Below are 27,843 nucleotides of genomic sequence, written 5' to 3' on the forward strand. Positions count from 1 at the left end.
TATTTCAATTCTAGGTTCTCATTCGTATAGGGTTAGAAATAGTGAATGGTAATTAACTCTCTCATTTTTTAAACCCCCTTATTTCTGTTGCTCAGATGGGAGTTCACTAAAATTTTTACAAAGCAAATGTTTCTCTCATAATGTACTAAGGGACAATTCTCCACGATTGCTCCTCAGAAAGCCCACTGCATTAATGAGATGTTTACTAAGTCTATATTAAAATAGAGATTCAGTATTATGCTGTGGAAAGATAAAGACTAGCCCATGGCCAAGCCTTTAAACACAGTAGACAAGACAGCAAATCAGGTGAAGTCTGTTCATAGAGATTGGTACCAGAAAACAAGTGTCCTTACCTGTACCATTAACCATGTCACAATAACTTGGCCAATAGGAGAGGTTCCTTAGGAAAAGGAAGAAAGAATATGAATAAAGCATTCTAACTGCAAGAGCATCTTTCTCATATTACTTTTTTCAATTGTTCAATACTTTTGCTAATATAATGAAGATTAGATGTGACAAGTGCAAAGTTTAAGGTATATTCTATTTCATTTGGTCCTTGTTTGTTTGAGGCTTTCAACATGTTGAGATAAATTAAGTGCCTGATCATTTTAAGGGGCCAGATCATAAAATAAAAAATGCCATATTCCAAGATAATTAGAAACAACTTGGAATAGGCACATCTCTGAAAGAAGAAAATTGTGATACATTTATGCAAAGCTTGGATCTTTATTTAGGGGAGAATTTTTTTTTTGCCCTAAGAGAAATGGATTATTTGATAGTATGTTGTTTACAGATTGAATAGAAAGAAAGTGTTAACTAGGTAACTGATGTAAGGTCAGTATGAGTTAGAGGAGGGCACAGGGTAGGAGGGAAGAAAGGGTAGCAGGTGTTTAGATAATGAAAGATTAGAAACATATGTAAGTATATAAGCACTTGATACTTTTTCTCCAATTTTACTCTTGCATGAACTGGCATTAAAGTAGGGCAGAGTTCATTAGTTTATGCTCTGGTATCTAAATGTGCCATACATAAATGAAATTGTTTAAAAAAAACATTGGTAATAGTTTTCATGCAGCCTCAGCAACTTTTGGTGATAAAAAATTGTTTTTTTTCCCACTGCTAACATACCTTCCTAATACATGCCAATTCAAACTGTTTTTGTAGCTACTTTTAAAACAGAAGATACTATTATTTATGCTTTTTCTTGCCATGGTCAGTTGAATAACCTAATGATAATCTTAAACTGATAGGAAAATCTCACTATAATTAGTACATTTTAGCAACTCTTCTCAAAATCTCTAATTTTGAAATGGAGTGAAATGCTCATTGTTCTTTAACATACAAGTCTTGATGTGATTTTCCCCTCAAATGAGAATTTTATAGATGTTTATTTCCTCAATTATACTTTTCTATTAAATAGTTAACTATTTTTTCCAGGAAAAAACTAGTCTAAAGCAGATTTATTAATGTTAAGGAGAAGAAAAGAAGGTTTTATCCTCTGGTATTTAATGTAATTTTTCCTATATTACATATATGATAAACTATGTACCTGCCAGACTGAGTAGTTAGAAAAAGAAATCAATGCATGGTTAATCAAAGATATCTTGTTCTTTTACCACTTCAAAGTAGGCATGCTCTTTATTTTCAAGTTTAATATATACATTTCAGAACTGCCCTTAAAATACTAATGCCACCTTTAGCTTTGATAAAGTTAAAGAAAAGAGTTGAATTATCAATACAGAAAATGATTTCAAGATAGTTTTGCAGGTGGAAAGCCATGAGAGGGCTGGTACAGATTCCTGAGATTCCATTTTTTTATAGATACACTGAGGTCATGAAACAACAAGAATGTACAATTTTAATTTTATATGCTCAATTTAAAAAGTATATAAAACAATAAAATATGATTTTCTATGTAATGCTAGACCATTTGTTACTGTATTGACTTTCTTCCTTTCATTTTTGATTAATATAGTTGTACAGATGCTGTGTAAGTGCTGGATATGTGGTAGAGAAGGGAAGGCATATTTGGCTTTCTTTATATAAAAGTTAAAATCCTCCCCACCCTCCCCAAAAAAGTTAAAATTCTAAAGTTTGCTGATACTCAGCATCCATGCACTGATGTGACCTTGCCAGGTGTCAAAATGGAAGTTTACTGCCTGGCTCAAAAGCTCCTCTAGGAGGCTGAGACACAGCCAGGTGTGTTTAGTTCATTGGGACCTATGCCTGTGCTAAACAATGGCCTTTCCCGCCTTAGAGTGCCCAGGGTCTCTTTAAAACACAGACACACCCTCACTTCGTCTGGATACTTACTTTTTACCTTTATAAGTATCAATTATGGCAACTTTGCTTATGTTATCTTTTCCGTTGAAAACTTTATAAACGCCATCTACAGTATTGTTGTACTGAAAAGATACATACAAGAAAAATTACTTCTATTAACAGGTCATATTTTCAAGGCTGTAAAATATTTAACTCACTTTCACATTTCTCAAAGAGTGGATGTCCTTCCATATATGTTTAATGTGGTTTGAAATGCAGATGGAATTAAAGTTTTAAATGATTGATCTTTTAAAATTTCAAAAGGATAGAATGTAAAATGTGCCTAGAAATAAGTTCAGGATGCTCAGATAAAGACAGACAATAAAATATCAGAAATTTACACGATCAAATTTCAGTACTCTAATCAAGTCAGGGAGGCAATTTTGATCAACTGCCTTTATCAGATTGAGGTGAGAAGACAAGGTCAAAACCTATGGGAAGGATGACAGATCTCTATAGGTACTATAAGAATTCGGATCTTAAACTATGGTTACTAAAATGATAAAGATGAGGTATACAAAGCTAAAAGCACAACTGGCCAGGGAAAGCATGATGAGTATTTGAACTAAAACAATAATAATAATAATAATAATAATAATAATAATAATAATAACTACTACTACTGGATTTCTACTTTCATATTTAATTAATGTATGAACAGACAATCCCAAGCACTATCTAAAAATAAAACAATAACAAAGAACCAGAGAACTACAATGTCATATATACTATCCAATTAAATCATATTCAAAATTCCAATTCAACAGTCAGCTCATTCTATTTGTAATTTGGAACATAAATCTATAACTAAACATGACATCAAGTTCACATTGTCCTAAATCTAAAATTTGCAATTTCACTGATATTTGGAACCACTACAAGTTCTTCTACACAAACCCCAGTAAAACAGGGAAGCCTTACTTAACAATCTAGTCATGATGTGCAAATTTAGGCTAATTTTTTCATTTAAACTAAAACAAAAATTTAAGAGGTCTAGAGAAAGAAGAATGATAGTATAACACATTTAATACATATTTAAAAAATGGTATTTAACTTGGTTTCCATGAGAAAGGAGATCAAAGCTAAAAATAGCATTTCAAACTTTAGAGACTTACAAGATAAATTTAGTCAGTTACATATTTATAAAAGGCAGGGTAGAAATCTGATCAAATCTGTTTTTTTTGTTTTTAACTCAATTTTTTAATTCACATATGTAAATTTTCCCAACTAAGGAAGCTGAAGCCATGAGAGGTGGGGGCATTCTTTGTAAAAAATTAGGTCATATAATCCAGATCATCTTAAACTTAACACACTAAGTGAGAAACCTGGCCCTGCCAATGCTACTGTGCTTATTAATTGAAGTATAGCAATATAACATTAATTATATCTAACACCTAATTAAAATATAACAGTATTATTGTTCCCATTTGATACTTACAGGAAAAAATACACCAACTGTGGTAACAATAGGATATGGAACCAAACTCAAGAAGGGATCTTGATAGCCCCACAACAGTTCCTTCAACGTTCTGGTTTGGAACATCGAAGATTTTGATTTTTTAATAAGTGAATTGAGTAACACCTGAACAAATGCATTTGGATATAAATGGGGTGCAGCCTGAAAAAAAAGAAGTTACTGTTTAAGACACCAGTACAATATTAGATGTATATAAATGGACATAAGTACTAGAATTGAGTTTAAATGAAATAAAAATTTTAGTCTGTCAAATCTAAGCAGGACAAAACTGTAATTAATCTTATTCACAGATTACATTTCTCTGCCTCAGGGCCAAGCTAGATGAAGAAGTAGGTCAAGTCAGCATTTATTTATTTATTTTTTTGTATGTTGTATGGCAGGGATCACATTTCATTGTTTTTCCACATGAGTATCCTGTTGTTGCAGCACCGTTTGCTGAATTTTTTTGTTTGTTTGTTTGTTTTGGGAAGTGCATGGGCCGGGAATCGAACCCAGGTCTCCCACACGGCAGGCCAGAATTCTACCACTGAATTACCCTTCCACCTCTGTGTCTACTTTTTTTTAATGATAGATTTTCAGTGGTCTACTAATTCAATCATCTTTCTAAATGGTTATAAATCCATTCAAAATTACCACAGAGGAACACATTTCTATTAAAGTGGCAAAATGCATAAATTCTGTAATTCTAATGATGAGATTAATTACAGTGAGTTCTAGAGAATTTTGAAATAATGTTGCTGTTTGTCTACTCACTGCTACGGCCAGATTCAGCACTGTGAAAGTATCATTCTCAGTTCCAACTGATAGTGAAGGTTCAAAGATGGCACCATTGGGTTGTACAAAAGAGACGGTGTGGTTTTCAGGATCCTGAGTTACATTTTCCTTGGCTAGATAACGAACTCTAAAAAAATGGAAATAAATACAATTCAGAAAACGTAGTCACATGGGTATGACTGTTAGATTTCAAATGCCATTCATTCAACACTATTTTGAGTATATAGAATATGGCCAAAATTGTGCTAAATGATATGGTTAATATGGTAAACAAGCCAGTGTTAAGGCTCTAGCAAATTAATGAGTGGGGGTCTTAAACTTTCAAAGGGGGAAATTAGAACAGCAAGAGAGAAGTAATATGTGATATGATGGGATGAAGTCCATGGGATATGAAACCAAAGTCAAGCAGGGGTCTTGATACATCCTCTACAGTTTTTTCAGTGTTCTAGTTTGTAACATCATCAAAGATTTTGACTTTTTTGATAATGAATTAACACTTGAACAAATGCATTTGGATATAAATGGCCAGCCTGAAAAGTACTAGAGCTGAGTTTAATAAAATAAAAAAATGACTCTCAGCATGACTAAAGTGTAATTGGCCTACAACACAGATGGTGACATTTCTGTGCCTCGGGGTCAGCCAGATGAGGAAGGTGTGCCAAGTGAGCCTTTTATTTATTTTTTTAATGATGCACTTTCAATGATCTAATTAAGATACAAATCCACGTTTGCAGTGGTCATGGTGGAACTGAGGGTCAAGACACATTTTGATAGGAATTTCACATAAATTGCATGAAGGATAAATAGAAGTTTAGTTAGATGAAGTAGGATAGAAAGTTGCAGGTGGAAGATAAAAAATAAGAAGGAACATGATGTGTTTGGAGAAATGCAAATGGTTGGGTTTTGCTGGATTATAGATTGAGAGTATGGAAGACATTAGTATACAAAGCTGCTGAAATAAGTAGGGTCTCAAATACAAAAGGTTTACATCCTGTACTCAAATGCTTAGACTTGATCCTGAGGGAAAGACAGAGACAAGAGAAAGTGTAAAAAGGGGAATATTAAAAGCACACTGTATGTGCATACATATGTGTGTGTGTATGTGTGTTTGTACATATGAAAGAATACGTAAAGGATGTCGCCTCTTCATAACTGGCTTCTCTATTTTCTCCAGTAATACAAGGAGAAGTAGAGCTAGCTATAGAATATAATTTTCACCTTTAAGGGCTACAAACCAACTTTTCCCTCCATATAGTGAACAAAATACTTACTGGATCTAAACTTCCCTAATATCTCTAGGCTGCAAAGTACAATGAACTTTTTAGGAATGTGGTGATGTGCGTTCATTATGGGGAAAACAAGACACTCATGGAAACTAAGGTATGCATCCTTCGTTGCACTGTCATGTGTTTGAATGTTTATTATGTGAGGAGAGTAGGTATCTATGATAAACACTGTAAAAAAGGGACTGGAACTGGAAAAAAACACATGTAGCTCAACTATAAGAAAAAATTGTAAATAATTGTAGGGTATGGTTTATGAGGATTCACAGTAACTGGCACATAGAAAATTCTTAATAAATATTTTAGAATCAATATATTAATTAATTAATGGCTAACATCTTTTCAAAAGAAAAGATGCTAGTTTAAGTCTATGACTGGATAAGAGATTTCTAAGTCAGAAAGTAAATGCAGTTTTAATATAATTCCAGCAATTCTTATTACTTATACTCCTTGAAGAACTTTAGGCATATTAGGAACATAAAAATCTGAAACAGTACCCAGGGTAATCGAGTACTAGTAATGCATTTTTCTCAAATAATTGTATTTCAAAATTAGATTATATATGATTAACATTTCAAATAAGGGTACATGGACAAAACCTACAGGAGGAATGACAGATTTCTAGAGGTATTCTAAATGAGACGATCTTTAATAAGTGGTAACTTAAATGATAGATTTTGGGGGACATTTATATCAATGTAGTATTTGAAACAGCAACTACCGTTTGTATCAATAATACAACTACTAGAGCTGACAAATTGTACTTACACTATTATACCAGTGGGTGGCACTCACTAAGAGACAATCCCTGAAAGCGAGGGCTGCATTAGAATGCATGTTTTTAAAAAGAGAATATAATCACTCTCATTGTTTTTAAAAAACTATATTGTGTACAGGTTTGGGAAAGCGTTATTCATGGGAAGCAATTTACCCTAGATTTTGCCCAAGATTGCTTTCTTTTTATTCTTGCCAAAGGAAAGTAATTTTTAAAAAGATTTATGTTGGATATGAGAATATTCTTAAGGAATCATAGTCTTCATAAAGACGTTGTAGGCTGGAATGTAATTATAGTCTCAATTCAAGCAATTTCATGCTTTGACGCAAGTCACAACCTGATTCATCATAGTTTTATTGAATTCACTATAGGAATCACTGGACAAATAAGCAGACTAAGATTCTATTTAAATAGAGAGTCAGGTTCAGCTCAACACATGGAATATTTTTAAACTATTAACATTTTTCTAAAATGTAACTAGCTGTTCTCCTATTATTTAAGGCATCGAGGCAAAATAAAGACGCTGTTTTGGTTGCATCATGAGACAAGAGGTGTTCTGGTTGATCAGGGAGGTTTCTGCTATTATACAAGGAGGAGGTAACTGTTTATACTATCTGCAAATTCAAATATTCGCCGCTGCCCCATTGCCTCTGCAAGCAAATCAGGCATATCTAAAGGTTCTAAGAATAAAATATATTTTGGCTGCCCTTAAAAAGGGAAGGCTAGGTTCAATGTTTTTGGTATGTTTTTGTTGCCCCGTCTCCTAAATAATATCCTTAAGGGCACTCCCCCTAAAACAAACAAAACAGAAAAAAAAAAAAAAATGAGTTGTCAAATTTTAAAAGCCGTTCCTCTTACTTTACCAATTCATTCAGGTTATGATTTTTAAACAGTTAGGGGTAGAATGTCATTAGGGTCACAAGTGAATTCTAGATATTCATAGGTTTGTGTTGTTACAACATTCTTCTGGGACAAGATATTCATGTAGGCTTTTGCTAATGACTTAAGAGCATAAAAAAATTAAAAAAAAAAAATAGTCCAAGGTAAAAGTTTTCTTGTCACATTGAAAATCAGTTCTTCTTCCTCAAAGTTGTGAACAGTCACAGATGTGCAGAGACAGGGACCTGGGGAGAACTGCTAGGACAGGATGAGTGCCAAGTCACTCCATGACTTATATGTCACGTGCTCTAACAGCTCGCACTACAACTACTATTGCCTCGCTATGTTATGGGAGAGTTGTCAATCTTGAGATATGTTAATGCTATAAATAGAACATTATAGAATTAAAGAATCCCCAAACAGATAAGTTCCTAAATCTTATGAATTATAATAAATTATTACAAAAATGAAATTCTGTGAAAAATTGATCATGGTCTGTAACTACTAATTATCCTTGAGGGAAAAAAAAATCACACATTTGCCTAACAAATGACGTCCAAAATGTATTCCTAATCCTTGGTTTAGGTAGTGTTTTTAGAACCCCAACTTCCCAGTTCTTACTTAGACTAAAAAAACACACAGTCTTTAATTTCAAGAGAAGAAAATATATAAAGGAAAAAATCCAGGAGTTAATAATTTCGAGATCTGTGTGACCTTGGGCAAGTCACTTCATATCCACTGGTGTCAGTTTTTTATCTAAAAAGTGAAAGGTCTGACTGATCATTCCCTTCTTGTTCTAATATTCTAAGATTCCATTCAAAATTGTGTTAAACTATTAGGAAATGTAGGATAAAGGTATAGCATATTCATTCTCAGTACTAAAGAAAATATAAGAACAAATCTATTAGATAAATATAAATATTATTTGACCTGGGAATTAGTTTGAACAGAAATCCTTAGCAGGTGCTATAAATGCATAAAATAAGTATAGAAGCATGGTGCTCAAAATTGAGTGAGCATCAGAATTATCCGGAGGATTTGTAAAACTAAGATTGTTGGGCCTCATCCCAGCATTTCTAATTCAGTTGGTTCTAGATTAGGCCTGAAAATTTGCATCTAACAATTACACAGTTGGTGCTAATGCTGCCGGGTAGAACCACACTTTGAGACCCATCAATCGACATATATCTATATAGTTTTAAGATTTTAAATATTCTGAATTTTTAATCCTGATTTTTTTTCAACATGCATACCTTAGAGACTTGCTGAGAAGAAATGTATGCCACGAGCACAAAAACAAAACCAACAGATCAACCATCCTTCTTAATGTCATACAATTACTCGATCCTGGTAACTTTATAATAAAATCATATTTCTTTTATGTATGCTATCTAATAATGAATATTTGGATAACTTAGCTCTACTTTCAGATTGTTACATGTATATGTGTGTATGAATAATGCTTTTAATTTATTCAAAATATGAAACACCTTATAATCATTAAATTGTTAGACTGCAATTCTACACTAGTAGGAAGAAAACATATCAATGTGTATGACAAGAAAATGACGAGGACATTTCAATTAAATGGCCTTTGTCAAGCAGAAATCATTTACAGAAATATATATGGTCAAGGAAGCAAGCCACTTATCTGTGGGCCCCACTCACCTGTATGTATAAGGACCTCTTTGCTTAACCTTAACTTTGCTGCTATTAGTTATCACTTCCTGTGGATTTTGCACATCAAAGATCCAAAACTGTCTGTAAACGTCTGTTCCTGTTTTAACCCAGTTTTGAAAAGCAATTGTACCTTCTTCAAGGACAGTTTCCTGTGACAAGAAAAAAAAGAGAGACAGGTTGGGGTTATTTCTTTGTAGGAAATAGAAATATTCTGGGGAGTTTGTTTATACCCATTAGTTAGTCAAAATGAAAGGACCAAGCTCAAGTATTCTCCTCACAAAAACTGCTACAACCTGTCACTCACTTGCAACAGAAATGTTTTCAACACATACTTAGAAACATATTTTAGTTAACTTTTTACAGTGAGAATTAGTGATCAATGCTGCACATTTGACTATTGATTTTAAGGCAAATGATTGGCATGCCATAGAGTGACCCAAGGGCAATATTGCATTAGAATAGAATATGGAATAGTTGGTAACACAATTTATTAAGCAAATTTTATTAAAGCTGTTCCAAAAAGTTCTTATTATTAACCTAAGCAAGTTGGAATAATGATGGAAGATATAAAAACAGAAAAATTGGATAATATTGGAAGCTATTTCCTTTTCTTTAAAAGTTGAATACTTCAGGGGATGTAAAATTACCCTTATTAAATCAACAAATAAATGCTTCTGGATGAAAAATACAATCTCGACTTCTTTCAAAATCCTGTTCAGTATGGCTTCCCTGCCTTTCAATTTATTTGCAGCAACCTATTAACATGTGGTTTCAAAATAGCCATTATCATAATCCCATCATATTGAGTGACTAGATTTTAAAGAAAAGGACCAGATAAAAGAGCTGTCCTATTTATCCCTGTATGGAATCCACTAAAAATCACCAATGTCCCTTGGATGGAAAATGGACAAGTAGGAAAACAACAATAACTACAAAGTCAGAAAACCCACGATAAGAAACAAAACAAAACAAAAAAGAATTGATGCCTCTCTTGAGATGCTGTGGATCCAAAGAGAATGTCCGCACACCTCCTCAGGATTGATTTCACTGTCTTTAAAATGAGGGAGTTAACATGCAAAGATATGTCCCAGCTTCCTTCACTGGCTTTCACCCTCTGAGCTGAAAGTTACGAAACTGAAGGAACCAGTGCAAACAAAGGTGAATTTGTAGCAGGCAGCATTTCCAATTAAATGCCTGGGAAGAATGCCCAGGATGGAGAAATCCATCTTACTTCAGCATCCAAGAGGAAGAGGAAGAAAACTATTTCATAGAAAATGAGCCTGATAACACCAAGGAATGCAGGAACTATCTGACATGTTTCCTTCACTTGGAAGCATCAGTTCACAGAAAGACAGATCAAGAAATGATAGACGGTATAACCACATTCTCTAGTACAGGACGAGAAGCTCTGAGAACCCACGGGCTGGACCAGGCATAATCTGGACTAAATTTAGTCTCTGACCCTTAGACAAGTCCTCTTTTACCCTTACACTAGTTCTTTTTTACCCAATGCTTTCACTGTGGTTTCTTTCCTGCCACTCTCCTTTGCCTTCTGCACTTTGTTGATAGAAGTCAAATTAAGTTTCATGTCTTCAAATATTTTATTTATTGCCCAATGCAGAGAACAAAGGGAATTTTTTAGAGCAGAACCAGGAAACAAGTTAAAATGTAGTTAAAAACCCTGTGTTTTACACTGGGGGTAATGGAGTTCTGAAATGATAGAAATTGTATTACTTTTTAACAATCATTTGTCCTTGCAAATATTTGTATTTGCTCCCCCAAAAAGCCTGATTCCTATACTAAGAAGCTCATTAAGAAGACAAAATTCTATTTAGATAAAGCATGGTGGCTATGCTTCTAATGTAAAATTCCCTTTATCTTGGAAGACAGCGTTGAAGCTAAGTGCTATATATAAGCTGTGACATTAATTTATCAACTTAAAGAGACTTTATGAAAGGATAACACAAGTGAACACACACGCACAATAATACTCCCACAGTATAAGAGGCTTAACGCCTAACCTGTTATTTACTGTGTACTTCTCAAGGTACATACTTATTTCAGTTCTTAATAAAAGGAACTTGAAAATATTTATGGAATTGAAAATGGGTTGTAGCTGAATGTATATGCCTCTAAATATCAAAACACCTTGTAAGGTGTATTATCCCTTTCTTCTAAAGGCCATGAGTCATTTTGCCTTATTTGTTGAACTGCAGACATTTAAACAAATGGGAAGTTGAGACACTAAGAGTTGAAATGAATTCATTGAATTAGAATTAGATTTAGAACTATTCAGTTCAATTTAGAACCATTTAGCCCCTCATTTTTTTTCAGAGAAAGAAAATGGGTTCAAGAGAGAACAGATGTTTGATTTAACATTGCATGACAATTTAGAAGCAGATAGGAGAAGAAGGTCTTTTGACTCCAATCTTGTGCTGTTTCTAAGACACCGTGATTTGTTCAGGGGCAAAGAAAAATATTGAAGTAGTCAAATAAAAATGCAGTTCTTCTAATGCTAACACTACTGTATGTATTCGAAAATTGTGTAGATTGTCCTTCAGTACGAAATCTAAATAGCTCACAAATAACTCAAAATTTAAAAGGGGCAAGAGACTTTGCATCCTTTGTCAATTTAACAGGCTTGGTTTTAAATTGAACATGAATTGTCCAAATCGTTTTGAAAATCTTTCACAAAAATTTGGAGTTCAAGGCTAATAATTATGTGCACAGAAAAAAGTATTATCACTTAAGGCCCCCTCACTAAGCTGATGTACACTTGAGTTTCTGTCCCTGATTTGAAGTAGGTAGACAATTCAGGTCCAGCACTGGCTGGATTCCAACCTGCTGACTCTCACATAGCATGGTCTCCAGCACACTGGCTGGAAAACCATCAACCTTAAAATTTCTATTTTTTTTTTCAAATGTTCTAGCACCATCCCTGTCAGACAATTCTTGTGCCTGTGAGGCCTGGAGAGATTCATGGATAGTTTAAAATAATAATAAATTATAATGTGCAGAAAAGATTTCTCATGATTAATTATAAAATGCTTCTGTGTTCCTCATCTTATAGTGAAGCCAGTCATGGCAAAAGTGCAAATTTTAGTCCTGCTGTGTGACCTTGGGTAAATTACATAACCTCCTTGAATCTCCATTCCTTCATCTAGAAAGTCAGGAAAAAATTATCTTCCTTGAGGGGTGTGTAAGGATTAAAAAGGTTACAAATACTAAGCAGAATGCCTGGCCCATGGTAAGAGCTCATTCAGAGGCAGCTAAGACTATGATTATTCCCACTACAACTTTGTAAAACAGGGCAAGTATTCTTTCTGCTTTACAATAAAGAAATTGAAGCTCAGAAATGTGAATGGGTGATGCAAATTAGTGACAGAATCCTTCGGGACTCAAACTCAGGTTTTCTTGGCCTTCAGTTCATTACTCTTTCTTAAAAACAACCAACCAACCAAATAAAAAATACTTCATTCTATTTTGCGAGGTTAATTTGAAAGCAGATGTTTGAGATAGTAACATATTCCATGTAATTGCATGCTTGCTTGCTTTTTTCTGACAGCTTTCATGTAATTATTGAGCTGTCCTTGATACCGTACTATGCATGGAGTAGGTAGAGTACAAATACAGACAACAAATGCTCTCATCTCTCAAGGATCTTATACAGTACTAAGAGACAGACTCATGCATAGCAGATTTTAATCTATGAGTTAGATTCCCTCACCTGGTTACACCCTGACCAAGTACAGTAGTTTTGTTCTTCAAAGTATAGAATGAAGTGGTTAACAATGAAACCAGATGCTTTGAGTTGGAAGCCCAATTCAGTCACTTGCTAACCATTTGAATTTGAGTAGGTTATTTCATTTTTTGTGCCTCAGTGTCCTCGTCTGTGAAATGGGAATGTAGGTTTAACCATATGAGCCATATTTTTGAAAGTCAAAATAATTGACTATTGACAATTTCATTTGTTGAACCAAAGTATTTATTTTCATATGTTGTTATAAGGATTAATAAAAGTGAACATTTAGAACAGTGTTCGCACATAGTAGGCACGTAAAAAATGCTAGCCATTTTAGTGATGCAAATCCTGTCATCCTCTAGAGGGAGAATTCTAAAACTTGTTATTCTTCAGACTGTTCTGCTTGGTTCATAGAATTTTCTGTCTAAATCATCCATGTGGGAATTATTCACGTAACATCCCATGACACCTCATCTGCTACTGAATCATTTTCATATTTATTCTCTTTCCAGTAAAATCAAAACTTCCTTAAAAAGCACATGGATAGAATTCTGACAGAGTACTGAAAATAGCTGACAGCCCCTTCTCTCAAGCCCTGCCACCACTGAAATCTGTTTGAAACTGGTTTTAAACATTAGAACAGTTCTCCCATGTTTAAAAAATTGTACTTGAATGTGTACACGTGTCACATATGTGTGTGAGGCAGAGAATAAATTAGAATATTAACTACAGCTATTCTGAGAGGAGAAAATTGACTTTAGTCTCAGATTATCCAGTCAACGATTGAAAACCAGCAAGAGATTGGGGTAGAAACTTCAATGTATTTCTGAAACTCAGGACTTTAGCCTCCAAAAATTTCGATTAAAAAAACTAAATTAGTGACTTTTATAACTACACTGATGTTAAATTGGGCTGGAGGAAGAAAATTATATATGCTTACCTGCCATTTTTTGGAAACATCGTTGTAAGTGGTGTATTAATGCAGTTTAATGAACTTTTATACTATTTTAAATAAACATTTATTATTTCATATTTTCATCTTACATCATTAAGTGTAAAGCAAATTCCCCAACATTTTAATAATCCTTCAGGCAGATCTTTTTGATATTTTGGGTATTATAAAAATATAAATTGTTTTTATAATATCTGGAAATACTATAAGAAAATTATTAAAGCATAGACTATTGATTCAAATGCCTTTGCATTTGAACAAATATAAATTATTATTTCATCCTACTACAGCTTTATTTTATCTAAAAGCATTTCTTATAAGCTACTACAGAATCATTCCTTTCAAAAAATGGAGGAGGGGAATAATGGTATAATTAAGGATTAGTCTTTTAATAGGAAGAAAACAAACCTTTAATGCCTTTTTTGGTGTTCTATATGCTTTTTTTTTGGTGTTAAATTAAAGTTTGTTTAAAATTATCTGTTACACAACATTCACTAAACGTTAAACAAACAATGTGAAGTGATAAATTATCTTAAGTAAATGGTGGCAGACCTTTGACCTTTCCAAAGTGCTCTGATTGTTTTTACATTCGTGGCAGCTCATGCCATTGATTTTTTTTTTCCCCGCTTGGGCAGGCACCAGGAACATGATATTGATTTTTATTCTCCTTAGCAAGATTGCAGAAACTACTGGCTCCACACATTTCATATAGGATTCATGGTCAAAATACCAATGAAAATTTCAGTATAATCAATAAGAAAAACAAAGGCTCTAGAAAGCATCCCTTTGAAGTAAAGAGCAAACACAAAATACATTGGAAGTAAAATTCTGTACTAGCTTAGACCACTTCAAATGATAGTTGTAAGGTACTATCTTTTGTAACTGGAAAGTACCATTGAGTCCCAAATCTGAACTTTATAAATAAGAAAACAATATGAGATGGTTTTCTGATCTTTTTCAATGAAATACTTTAACTCTTTTTTTTAAATGATACTTGTATGCAGATAGCAGCTTCCCCAACATGCTATTAGTCAATTAAATGAAGAAAGTAATACTCAAGAAGTTTAACAGTAAACAAATAACACCTGACCATTATCAAATTTCTTATATATGTATAAAATAACAGTATTACCAAGCATTCCTAAAGTAGGGGTAGCATTCTTGGCTCTCTGTTTTATACTTGATTCAGAGATTTGACTTCCGGTATATACCAGACAGCTACCTATGTTAGTCTCAATTTTTAAAGTACTTTTGTAAACTGCAGAACAATAATCAGTGCTACCTAAACAAGGAAGACCTCCCAGCAGCCTCAGATAAATAAAATGGGCAATTTCACATGGCTATAAACAAACTGGAGAGCAAACATGGCTTAGCCTTAAATGTACCACAGCTCCTGCCCATTGGATCGGTTCCCTTGATGAGTCTTAGTCTATGGTATGTCCTCAGCATACAATGTAAACTGTCACTCAAAAGCCATTGGGAACCCACTCTTCCCTCTAATTTCAGGTTTGCACCTCTTCTTTCTTCTTGCGTCTTGATCCGTACTCCTCTGGACTTATCCCAAAGCCCTACTCTTTTGGCTGTTACTATCATCATTGTTCCCTTTTGACTGGTAAAAGATTGTACAGGTAACCCCCATTTCAAAAACAAAGTCAGAAAAGTACTCTCTGATTTCATTCCCCAATTTATTACCCTTCCTTACAAAAACTACAGTTTCAAGATCATTGGTGACCACATTCTAACCATTACTCCCTAAACCTTAGTCTGCCTGAGAACATTTTTATTCTCTATTTCTTTGAGGGCTGATTGCCTAATAACATCCCATAGTGTATAATCTTTATTTTTTTATTTATTCACACAAAATCATTTATTTTTCCACTTCTGTCTTCCAACCTCTTAATTGTGGACACACCCGATAGTAATCCCTTTTCTCTCTACATTCAAACTCTCTAGAAAGTAAAAATACTGTTTTCTTTTACCTGTAATCTCTGTTGCAGTAAACAAATCTGAGCCCTGACCTTTGAAATAGTTCATATCAAACTAATCATAAAATGTTCAGTCTTTTATTCTCCTAAGGTACACATTTCTATCAATAGCTCACTGGACGTCTCACAGTTGTTTTTACTACTCACTCTCTTTTTCTTTAGTTCCTCTAACCAAACTGCCTTCATCCCATCATCCATTAGTTTTATAAAAGGTTGATCTCATGCTTTTTCTCCACTCCACCATACATGCCCAGACTGTTCTTGTTATATAATTTACAGATTATGCTAAGATCTTTCTAAAAGGGGGGTCTTAAATTCTCCTTGAAAGTGGTCATACACAGTTTTTTTTTCTAGTTTTCTTGTCTTTGATATCCTCACTTTCCCAGCTTTCCTATTGGAGAAGCAAAGTGTATCATCTTGTCTTAGGTTGACTGTGTTTGGATATTGACTCTTCCTCATACTGACCAGCCGTGGTGGCAAGTTGATCAAATGTCCTTTAAAATGTATAAAATGATAGTTCCTAACCATAGATATTTGGGAAGATTAAATGAATTACTATATATGAAGTTTTTAGTAAACTAAATAAATGCTCACTATATGATGATATAAATATGGAAATACAGATCTTTTCATGTCTTACACATACTCAAAAACATATGCTAGCTACCTAGCCACTATTGCCTTATCATGCCATCAATTAATGATTCTTCTGTCTTATGTTTAACAAATCCCATGTAACTTTTCTAAACTGATCATCTTTCTTGTTATTCCAGGATTCTTGTCCTTCTTCCATCCCTTTTCACTTCCCTTTCTATAACTTTTTTCCCTCCTAAAATCAGTCCTTTGATATCTTTACTGCAGTCCTCTTTAGTCTTTGAAAATTGTATACTTTTTCAAAGTCCAACTCAAGTGCCACTTTCTTGCAGAAGTTTTTTTTTTGAACACTTTGCAAAATTTCTCTTTCTAAATAGCATTTATTTTTCTATATTATACCCTATAATTCAATTCCAGAGACTCCCACATCTCTATTATTTTTTATGATGTGTTTTCCCCAGTTACATTTCATACTGGTTGAGATTTTTCTTAATTTGTTTTTTCACTCAATCTCTATACAAAAGCACATTTTGTTGTCTCAAAACTCTTACTTTCTCATGATTAAGAATTAAGAGCATAAAGGTAATATTAGACAATTGGCTTTAAAAAAACGCTAGCTCCTAGTATGCTATATAACAGACAGTCTGTTCTTACTAATTTTGTTGAATCAAGAGGAAAAAAAAATTAGATGATCAATACCCAGCTATTGGTCATCGATTAAACGACAGAAAAATGCTCTTAATCTTAAGTGCTGTGTTCGGGGAGATTATGGTGGAAAGATTATCTTTTCCAAAAGATAAATTGTGTTCTGTATTTAATACAGCCTGACTGTGCTCTCTTTCTGCAGAAAACCCAGATGGGAGTCATAGTTTATAGAACTGAGAGTATTAGAGCAACTGCAATTCCATCTCACACTGTTGGATAAACCCCAGCTCACCACCACCTGTCTCTGTTGGCCTATATTGAAAATAGTATTTAAAAAACTGGGAATCCCAAGGCAGGGGATGCCATTCAAATTATATGCCATGCAAGTAGAGGAACAGTTACTTAAAATATCTTACCTTTTACAGTAAGACAACAGCTGTAATGACTCAGTGTAAAGATTATCAGAAAGTAGCAACTACTTGTCAGGCGTACCTAGCATCGAAACTCATTCTCCAAATTAGCTTCTCAATTAAGTCAATATTTCAGTTAAAAAAACAAAGTGTATTTGTTCATATTCTTGGTCAGAACAAGATGTCAAAGAGATGAGCGTTTTGGCTGGAGTAGAAATTTGAATTGATGGATTTAATCCATTTTCTTTCTCTATTCTCATTATCTACAGTGAAATGTGCTCACTAACCCTTTGTCTAGGTCACTGGCAAACTCACCAGGTTGAGAGATGAAACCAGCACTCAGAGCTATGTTCTATTTGGCCAGCATCATGTTGAAAAAAAATGAACGAACCGTGCCTTTGGGCAGGGCACACATTCTCAAGTTCTCCACAGTCCCTGCTCTTCCTTTTAGCTTATTCTTGGCAGCTTCGTGTTATTTTCATTTTTTTATCTTTGTCTGCAAATCTCCTGCAGCCATTTGAATTTAGTATCCCTGGTCCTGCTCCATGTCAGTTAAGGTTTCTAGTAAGAGATTGTGAGGTTAACGAGAAAGATTCAGGATGGAAGATGAATTCCAGTTCGTTGTGCAAAGCCCTCTACAGAATCGGTCTAATTTTAGTTAAAACATCAGCCAATTTTTGTACATATACTTGGGGATGTCCTCTATAGCACATTTCTGAAAGTATTTCCTAAGGGTCAAGTACAAAGCTTAATAAAGAAAGAAACATTTATAAGACAGTCATAGATGATTACAAACATAATACAAAACAGGGGACAAGTTTTACCAAACCAAAAATATAATTACCAGTTTTACTGAAGGTTCCTTCTTCAATAATAAACATGGCAATAATGTTCAAGCTACAAAACACAAAATAATCTATATGTATATATTTATGTTTTATATTTCTTCTATACTTTTTATAATACTTGTCTTCAATATTAACCAAGATGCAACTGCTTATGCAAATGTACCCTCACAAAATATACTTACTTATTTCTCATTCAAAAACATATCCATGCACTTCTTGGACATAAGAAAAAGCAATATTTCTACTAACTTGCATACCCAGAATTAGCTTTTCTTTCATAATTTGGATATTTATAGTTAAAATATCAAATTATTCGTGTTAAATCAACATTTTATATGGAACATTTCACGCATGGTCACTTCTTTCTCAAATAGGAATGCAGCGGTTCATAATCACCTCTGTCTTGAAGCACAGATTTGCAAGTTATCATGACATACAAAACAAACACTCAAAGTAAAGAAGAGACTGGAGAGAGGATGAGTCAGAACGGCAAGAAATATCCTTTGGACGAGTTTTACCTTTCGAATTGTCTTCTCGATAATCATGTCTCCAACAGGCATTAGGACCCCTCCGAGCACAGCCAGGACCGCACCGATGACGGCGCCCGCAATGAGCCCACAGTTTCGATCACAGCCCATTTTCCTTGTTCAGGGACAAAGTAAGCTTCAGCACCTGCCTCTTGCAAACTCTCAGGTCTGATTAAAGTGGTTTCCAAGAGGTCTGGTTCTATCACTAGAAAGAGATCATAAAACAGAAGCTTACTTTTCTATCAGTACAAAAAGATCGAAGTTCAAGGTAAACACACAACTGACACAGACCATTTTGCCAGTTATAAATAAACAAAGGCTTTTCTTTTTTTGTTTTAACCAACTGTCTTTCTAGGTCCTTCCCCTTTTTTCTTGACTTTGGCCACCTAACAGTGACAGAAATAAATTGCCATAAAGAGAGCTTCTTCAAAATTCTCCTCTTTAATCTTCTTTCTATGGATGATTAACATATTGAAATCTTATCTGTGTAGAATCCTGCGTGCTCTCACCCTCACCCCATTCTCCCTTGCCTTAGACACTTAGTTGCATCCTCACTCTCTCTACTTGGCTTCTCCATGCAAACACAACCCTGACTCAAATTCTCCTACCAACTAAATAAGGTGGGTCACTGCCTTCTCCATCTAAATGCTAAGCAAGCCTGGGAATAGGTGGCTTCCTTACTATACCTTCTTTATGAACAAACAGCAAGATACGGATTCCACAGGAAGTGATCTGATGAGCTTCAAAAATAATCAACTCTTCTAACGATTTGTTAACTATCTGTTAAAACAAAAAGCAGAGGTAACAGGCAAAATACCATCAAAAAACTAACACTGGGTACTATTTATTATTGCTATAATTACGATCACTGTTAAAAGAAACTCTCATCATTAATACTGAGTTCATGTCTGAATTGTTTTTATAGCTTATGAGTATTCTTCAAGTTATTGGATAATTTTAAATGAAGGGTAATTTACACTCAAATTAATTGTCAGTACCTCACTTTTGAATAGATTATAGGTACAAATAATTTGAAGAAAATGTATAATGTAGAGGATCCCTAATGTTAATGCTATGCATTGCTTTTTTGCCAGTCTCAAAGATTTTTTAAAAATATTTAACTAAGATATTATTCATTTTATAACGTGGAGATGATTCATGCCATTTCTGTCAAAATCAACCAGTTTGTGCTAATGTGGATTTCACATAGTCAATCTTTTATGTCTGATATTTGTAGATACTATGGTTATTACACAACTAATGGAGGAAGACAATTTGTAGGATAAGTGGATCCTATTATAATAAAATTAGAAAGAATTATTATTTCTGAACAACATTTGAAAACATTTATTTGTGCTATTTCAGTTATTATCCGATGTTTTAGAATAATGGGGTTGACCTGACACTAATAAAAGGTGAGAATGTGCTTTATAGCATATGAACAGATACTCCCCACTTCAAAATGCCCATGGTCAAAGGAAAACATAGATACCAAGAGAAGAGAGCCTGCAGTTAAAAAACTGCAAAATCATCAGTATTATAATACAAATTCTATCTTTGTCATAGTCTCAGTTGTTCTTTCGACAGTTTGATTGTCACAGAAGTAGCACTCTTAAGGGTTTATCAGTTTTTATTCTCATTTAAGGAACCATTTAGGTTTTCAAAATATCACATGCGTAGCTAAGAGAATAGAGGTAAGAAAATAAGGAGAATGAGAATTTCTCCCTATCTGGAGAACGACTAGCATCACAAAATTTGTCCTTGGCACTATTATTTATTTATTTTTGACATTATTTCTTACCTTTAGGGATTTCCCTCTCCCTACTTCCTTATGCCTAGGATATTGCTACTGTAAAGCACAAAATTCAGTCAATCTGGGTGTTTAAGCAGCTTGAATAGTTTATTCAGGTTTATTGAATAGTTTATTAGTGTCACTGCTAGTGTTTTCTCAGAGTAAAAGGAAAACACAGAAGCTCAACAAGTGATTTTTTTTTTCCTGTAGAAGTTGATGTATCACTGACCAAGTGAGGTTCACTTTTTATTAATTGTTTGGAGATAAGCTTAGAAGAATTGCTTTCCCTGCCTTCCGAAATCACTTAACATGCTGCCTCCTATCACTCAGGAAAGGCATGCCCTAATACAATGCAACAAGTTATTTGAGGCTGATAAAGCAATTCAAGGATCAAATAGTATCAAATAGAATTTTCTTTGCCAAGTGTAATTGTAAAACACTTTAAAATTTTCTTGTAACATAATCTTAAACACCTACTATGGCTAAATAGAAAAACGTCACTCTGGTGTTCTGTACATGGGAGGTGATTAGGTAATATTTCACTGAATGCACTTTATATGGACTCCCTCCACCCCATCTGCAGGTTATACTTCAGACAGCGATTAAAAATTCAGACTAGGAGATTAAACTGAAGATCAATCTGTCACTCTCTTGCCATATGACCTTGGATAGACCACTTGATCTCTTGACCTTGGGTAAACCAGCTGAATTGGTTTTTCACCCAGATTTTTTACACTGAAGACCAATTATAGCAGTGGTGGGAATTTAGAGACCCTGATATTTAACTGGCCTACCCACTCCTCCTGACACACTCCTTTCTTACTTTTAGGATGCTCTTGGAGAAACTCTGCAGAAACCTATGGCTTTGCCAATTCATTAAGAAAATGGGACAGGACATCCCCAGTGACAACTTCCAGTTTATGAAAATGATACCATGACTCAGTTAAAAAAAATACAACTCAAAACGAGTCTTACTTCTTCTGGAAAGTTATTTTATGTTCTATATAAACTTCACCTCAAAAATTCTTTCACAATTAAAGCCATCTATAACTCTGACAGACTGATGGGACATAAAATGATTAAAAAATTACTCTCTGTTGTTAAAACAGATATACACGGATATATTTGCCTTTCCAGTTTCTATGCCACAAGCCAATGGTGAACGTATCTGAACTCCGAGCAGGACCATGCGCTATAAAGAAGACTTTCTTCAAGGCACGGAGAGTCTTAATTGCTCCCTGCTGCCTTTTTTCTCTAAATCTGAAAATACGTTATTACAGCATGTGTGGATCCTGGGCCCAGAGCTGGTGGGTAATGCCTAGGCTCTGCCGCTTTAAGTGCAAAACTGTAATGCACACAATCCTTAATTGGCCAGAAAAGTTTACCAGAAAACAGAAGTCTCAAGTAATTTATTCTGTTGAATCATATGGTTAGACAGTTATTAGCCCCACATTTGTCTGGATGATCTATAAACAATCAATTTCAAGTACAAATCTAACATCTCTTCATTCACATATTGATACTTCTGAAAAAGAGATTGAGTTTTTCTACTTATCAAATTTGTATCTGATCAATCAACTTTTGTGACCTTGAAATAACTGCCAGTACCTTTTTTCCTAAGAACGAGGAAGGTACTTGATAATACTTGCATTCAGTATTGTCTTTCAGGGAAATACTTTGGCACCATAAGTAATTAAGTATTGCTATTATAATCATGCTTTAGCCTTAGGCTGCATATTGCAAAATTATCATTAGCTTTATTCACCTGAGACAAAGGAGGGCCAAACATATTACGTGAGATGTGCACTGAATAGAAAGAGAGAAATTCAGATTACATAGCACATTCAATTCAACAGCTTTTCCATCCATAATTACCTTCAGAAAAAAAGTGTAGTTTGTCCACAGCCTTCCCTCAAATTTAGCTATTTAAAGAATGCAAGTTATGTCTTGCATACTTAGGTTTTTTTTTAATAACATAGACTATACCTATAAAATAGGTCATTGCTTTTCACCTACTAATTCTGAATGAATTTTTAACCTTTTCTATGTGTTATTTGTCCTTTATAAGAAATTAGCAAAACATTAATAATTTACTGCCTGTTTAATGTATATAAACTTTGAAAGGAAAGAATAAGCACAGGCACAGGCAAGAAAACCAATACTTGAGACTTGCATAAAGAAGTAAGGGAAAATGGAAAGTGTATTAAGATGTCACTCATCACATACCCTTGTCAATCTTATAGGTAGACCAGCTCTCTTCTACCCATTTTATAGATTATAAACCCTACTACTTTGTGAGTGGCTCCTGTTTGCTTGGAATGTTTTTGAACAGAGGAAGTGCAGAACTTTTTTTTTTCCTTTTCTCTACTGTAAAGCCCACAGGTGTTTCTAGAACATTATGCTCATTATGTTCTTTCACTATACTGAGAACCTGATAGAAACTGAGTTTGAAAAGCCTGTGGTAGGCTGAGTTATAAGACTCCTCACATCAGAGCAAATTCCCAGAGGAGCTAAACTAATTCCCATGTGTATATAAAGCTCTGTTTCCTGGGTAACTCCACCCAGAAAAGGTATGGTCCAGATGTAAAATTACCTGGGGGTGGCCATGAAAGTTGAAAAGTGTTCAGATTTCCAGGGTGCTATTACCATGAATGAGTATCAGGATCTGGATGGCATTTTTCTGTCTAATCAGTGGATATCTAAAATTTCCTATTTACCCATAAGCCTTCCTTCCACTTTCCCTGAGGAAAGCAAACCAGAGCACACACTTGGTATTGCACTCCGCATTCTCTACCATTCTTCTGACACATGGAAGACTTTCTTATCTAAGAAATACAGCAGTACATTAAACCCAATTTCTGGAGTTATTGGGGATGTCTAACAAGTTGAATATAAATTATAGAAGTTTCGGATTTAAACTTCTACATGCCTGACTTGCACCATATCGACGTGCATCTACCACATCATGGCTCCCTAGGCATGAGTAAGATGGACTTTGAATCCAAGCTACTGAAATGGGTACAAGTCGTATACATCTGGTTAAGTTTCATCATCCGGAAATAGAATATCATTGAACCAGTGCTTTATATATTCCTCTTCACGGATGGAAATCTCCTTCCAAGCTGAATTTTATACACAACCTCAATATATAAAGACAGTTAAATGAAGAGCTATTCTGGTAAAAGACAGAGGCAAGAACTCTGCTCCTTTACCCTGCTAGTCACACCTTCTTGGACTCTGAATCATCCCCAACAGAGCCCAAGGGCTCTCCCGAAAAGCATCAAAACCACCGGATCAGGAGATCACCGACATATTTTCTTATTGAAGTTATCACAATTCTTTGATATATTTATATATACATTTCCATCTCATCAGAATATATAAGGGTAATAATATAGAATAGAAAAAATTAGACACCTATAATATAAGACAGTAATATATTTTACTAAATTATGCTTTTCAAATATCACGTTTGAAATTTTGTTTTGGTGATAAACTTAAAAATTTAAAACAATAAGTACATCAGACCTCATATATTATATTAAGGATCCTTGTAGAAATCAGACCACATTTTGAAGTCTTATGAACCGGGGATTACTACTGATTTAAAATGATTCTCTTTGAGTCATATTGATTGAGAAAGAATTTTTTAGGACCATTCCTAACATTTGAAATCCAAACAGAAGCACTATAGGTGTCTGCTTTTTTTATACCCAGAATTCTAATATAAACAGATAGATACTATAAAGTTCCAGCGGGTAGGGTTCTGAGCTTTGAAGTTAGACTAACCTATGTTCCATTCTTCATCTTCTTATTTTAGTTTTTCTATGGCTCAATTTTCTCTAAAATTGGTATATGTCAACTAAAGTTGTAAGTTTTAAATAAAATGGAAATAATGCATGCAATTCTTATTGTTACTATGCAACATTGTTATAAAATGTTATCATGAACGACCATAGCATAACAAAAAGTGATTTCATGTTGGCCAAATAAAGTTTCATTTAATAAAAACAAATGTGCATATTTTACATATAGAGGATTGACTATCTAAAACACTTAGATCACTATAACATCTGAAGAAATTATTTATTATTTTTATATACAGGAACTTAAAATATTTTGCAAATGGAAAAGCAGCTAGTAGCTTAGAACACAGCCCATTAAAAGTTTTAGCCTTATCTGTAGCTAAATTCATGATTAAAACAGAAAACACTTACAGAATAGCAACAAAGTTCCTTCCGGGAAAAAAAAATCAAGATTTAAATGTGTTTGAGTAAACAAGGTAAAAAATTTTCATTAAAAATTAGGGTGGTGACTCTAACTTCTGGGGTAATTACAAAATTTTCAGTACACTCTGTCCAAATACCTCTCCAATTATAATAACAATGTTTCCCGAGCTAATCTGTTATCTGATGGTTACGTGTTTGATTTATTGTCCTGGTACAATAATGATTCTGGTAAATGAAAAGATTTGCACATTATCTTTCTCCCATTTCCAAAAGACCACTGGACTCTCTATATAACAAAATTTTCAAATATTTCATTTTGGTGACTTTGTGAACCAGTATTAAAGCCAGGTTTTCATTCAGATTCAGTTGACATTACTGACTTAAAACCACGTAGAAAAGGCCTAAATAGTACCCCAAAATCTTTAAAAACATATTTTGATATATTATTTGATAACTTCAGAAAATGTTTGAGATTTGCTCTAGAAAATTTATGCCATTTACAGTATTTATGAACTCACCTAATATAAATTGAGTCTTTCAGTTAATTTCTCTAGAATGATTCATCCACTGTTTAAGTATTGCTTTAGATGATAATTCAATGTTGCTTGTAACGGCTTCTCACATAGCCAAAAATGTTAATTTGGGTTTTTTTTCTCATTCTGCTACCAAATTTTATACTAATGTATGCCAATTATTTACATGTAGGATCATTATTTTGAATTAATAATAATTTACCATTCCCAGTAGCCATTACAATATATTTGTTTATTTTAAGGTGCTTCCATATAAAGAACATATCCAAAATGCACATTGCATTGATCATATAAATAAAATCAGGTACACCAAGAATTGTGCAATTCAGACTGAAAATTAAACAAGCTAATAACTCTGTAAAGTAACAAGTAATTAAAAATCGCATCCTGGAAAACATATTACGTAAGTGTATCAAGTTATCTATAATAACAAAACACCATTATATTGATCTTCATTATTATTGTTACTTTAAATTAAAAATGTGGACAAACAGTTTAAGTATACAATGAAAGTTTTATAATAATCAAAATCGGATTCTAAGTCGTTTATATATTAGTAAATAATTATAGATAAATATGAGATTTTAAACATCAAGGAGTGAAATATCATTGTTCATTGGACAAAATTTCCTACATACAATGTAAGAAAATCAATAACTTGGAAAACAACACAAAGCTGATTTTCAATAAAATGCAGTGACTCTAAGTAAACAATTAGTTTTTCAGTTTTTGTTGTTTATGAAACTCTTCTTAAAAGTAGTTATATAGCAATGTCACCTCCCATCTTTTGGGAGATAGAAATGTTTTTATTTTTTAAATACTACCAAGTGTGTAACAACTTACCTTTAATAAGGCTAAGGAGGATTTTTCAAGCAAATGCTCCAACCTCTGAACAGAGTACTCTTTAACAGGAAAAAAAACGGTATTATGCAGAAAATCCTACACTGCAATCCGCATTGCACAAAGTGTGTAAGAGTTTAAATATGCCTTTAAAAAAAAAAAAAAGACTACAACGTCAGATCCCACTGTGTGGTTTGCTGCCAGAGGAAGACAAAAAGAAAGGAAAGTAAACCACACATACACTACTGTTTTGGCTCAAAGGGGTCTATTTTTTATAGTCTGGTGAGAACTCATTCCTATATCTGAGATGCACAGGATCTATTTTTTTGGTCATTTCCCCACCAAGTAAGTCAGAGGCCAGAGAGACAAAGGGAACTGACTTGCTTAGCCACCCTAATATACTCTGTTTTATTATGCAATCATTATTCCAGATGATGAACTGGGCTCATGAGATGGGAAGGGTAAATTTTGGAGTATAGTCAAATTCTCACTTCCCTATTATGTTTAGCTTGTAAAATTCATCTCATAAAGTTTAAATGCAATGTTCTTTTCTATACAGTATTAATCTGAATTGCTTTGAGACTAATAATTTTAAAAGCACAAACAACTAGGATGAAAAACAGACTATAGTAAAGGAAATAGTTTATTGTTCTTGCTGCAAATTCTTAACTGTTAATCATTTTCTGTTCGTTTTACAGAATCTTCATGAACACAGCAAATCCCCTTCTACAAAGTTCTTTAAACTTCTTTAGCCAAAATACAACAATTAAAAAACATTTACATGGAGTTATTATTTAGGATGACAACTTTTATTTTAAAAACTGAAAACTTAAGTCCCTTTAAAAGATTATTTTTTTTATATCTAATAAAAATAAAAGGCCCTTTACTTTGGGGAAAGAGGGTCCCTTGACAATAAGACTCCATTCTTACAGAGAAATTCTCAGAATCAAATGGGCAAAAATCTTCAGAAGGTTAAACTGTTATCTCTTAGACAGACCAGCTGGATAAATGCCTCCAACTTAACCTTGAAGTGAAGCCAGCTAACACTAATGCCAGAAGTATATTTAGTCCATTAGATAACAATTAAACCAGCCCTTATCATTGCTCATGCTGTCTCTTCTGGGCATTTGTACCCAATAACGAATCCTTTCCCTGTAAGCAGTAGATAGAACTGGAAAGGAACCTAAAGCACCCTTTTATTCAAGCACTGTTCCCCTTCCCCAGAGCATTTTTGCTGACATATTTATTTCAAAAATAATAGTAAGAATTTAAACAAAGCTTTAGGTACATGGAGATATTCATTCAAATTTCAGACCACTTCATTAGAATTAAGTAGAAAAGCCCTTATAACAAATCACTATGATTTATTGTTCTCATTTTAAAAGAATAAATAGAAATTTCAGGTAACTTCACAGATTCAAAATTCCCTTATAACTGAACTTTTGCTTTTGTTGTATCATTCAAAAGGTAATACAAAGGATTAGTTAATGAATTTTTTATTAAGAATATCTACTTTACTGTAGTTAAGCTGATTTAATAAAGATATTTTCTGCTCA

At 33.7% G+C, this 27,843-nt stretch overlaps 1 protein-coding gene across 8 annotated transcripts in view; it reads right to left on the reverse strand.

The window, feature by feature from the left end:
• Positions 1 to 27,843, reverse strand: part of CD36 (CD36 molecule (CD36 blood group)) — a 91,124-nt gene that overhangs the window by 14,105 nt on the left and 49,176 nt on the right. For 3 of the 8 annotated variants that reach the window (XM_077152371.1, XM_077152461.1, XM_077152536.1), the window contains exons 2-8: positions 19,580 to 19,673; positions 18,885 to 19,098; positions 9,179 to 9,339; positions 4,553 to 4,700; positions 3,761 to 3,940; positions 2,314 to 2,405; positions 354 to 400 (exon numbers count right to left, since the gene is read on the reverse strand). In XM_077152371.1, coding sequence (XP_077008486.1) covers positions 354 to 400; positions 2,314 to 2,405; positions 3,761 to 3,940; positions 4,553 to 4,700; positions 9,179 to 9,339; positions 18,885 to 19,004 — 748 coding nt within the window. In that variant the 5' untranslated portion in view covers positions 19,005 to 19,098; positions 19,580 to 19,673. Of the gene's footprint in view, positions 1 to 353; positions 401 to 2,313; positions 2,406 to 3,760; positions 3,941 to 4,552; positions 4,701 to 9,178; positions 9,340 to 18,884; positions 19,099 to 19,579; positions 19,674 to 26,290; positions 26,676 to 27,843 lie in introns of those variants that run through there. The other 5 variants (XM_077152717.1, XM_077152796.1, XM_077152871.1 and 2 more) reach the window with 3 other exon arrangements.

The sequence above is a fragment of the Tamandua tetradactyla genome, chromosome 1, assembly GCF_023851605.1.
Source record: "Tamandua tetradactyla isolate mTamTet1 chromosome 1, mTamTet1.pri, whole genome shotgun sequence".
Lineage (NCBI taxonomy): Eukaryota > Metazoa > Chordata > Mammalia > Pilosa > Myrmecophagidae > Tamandua > Tamandua tetradactyla.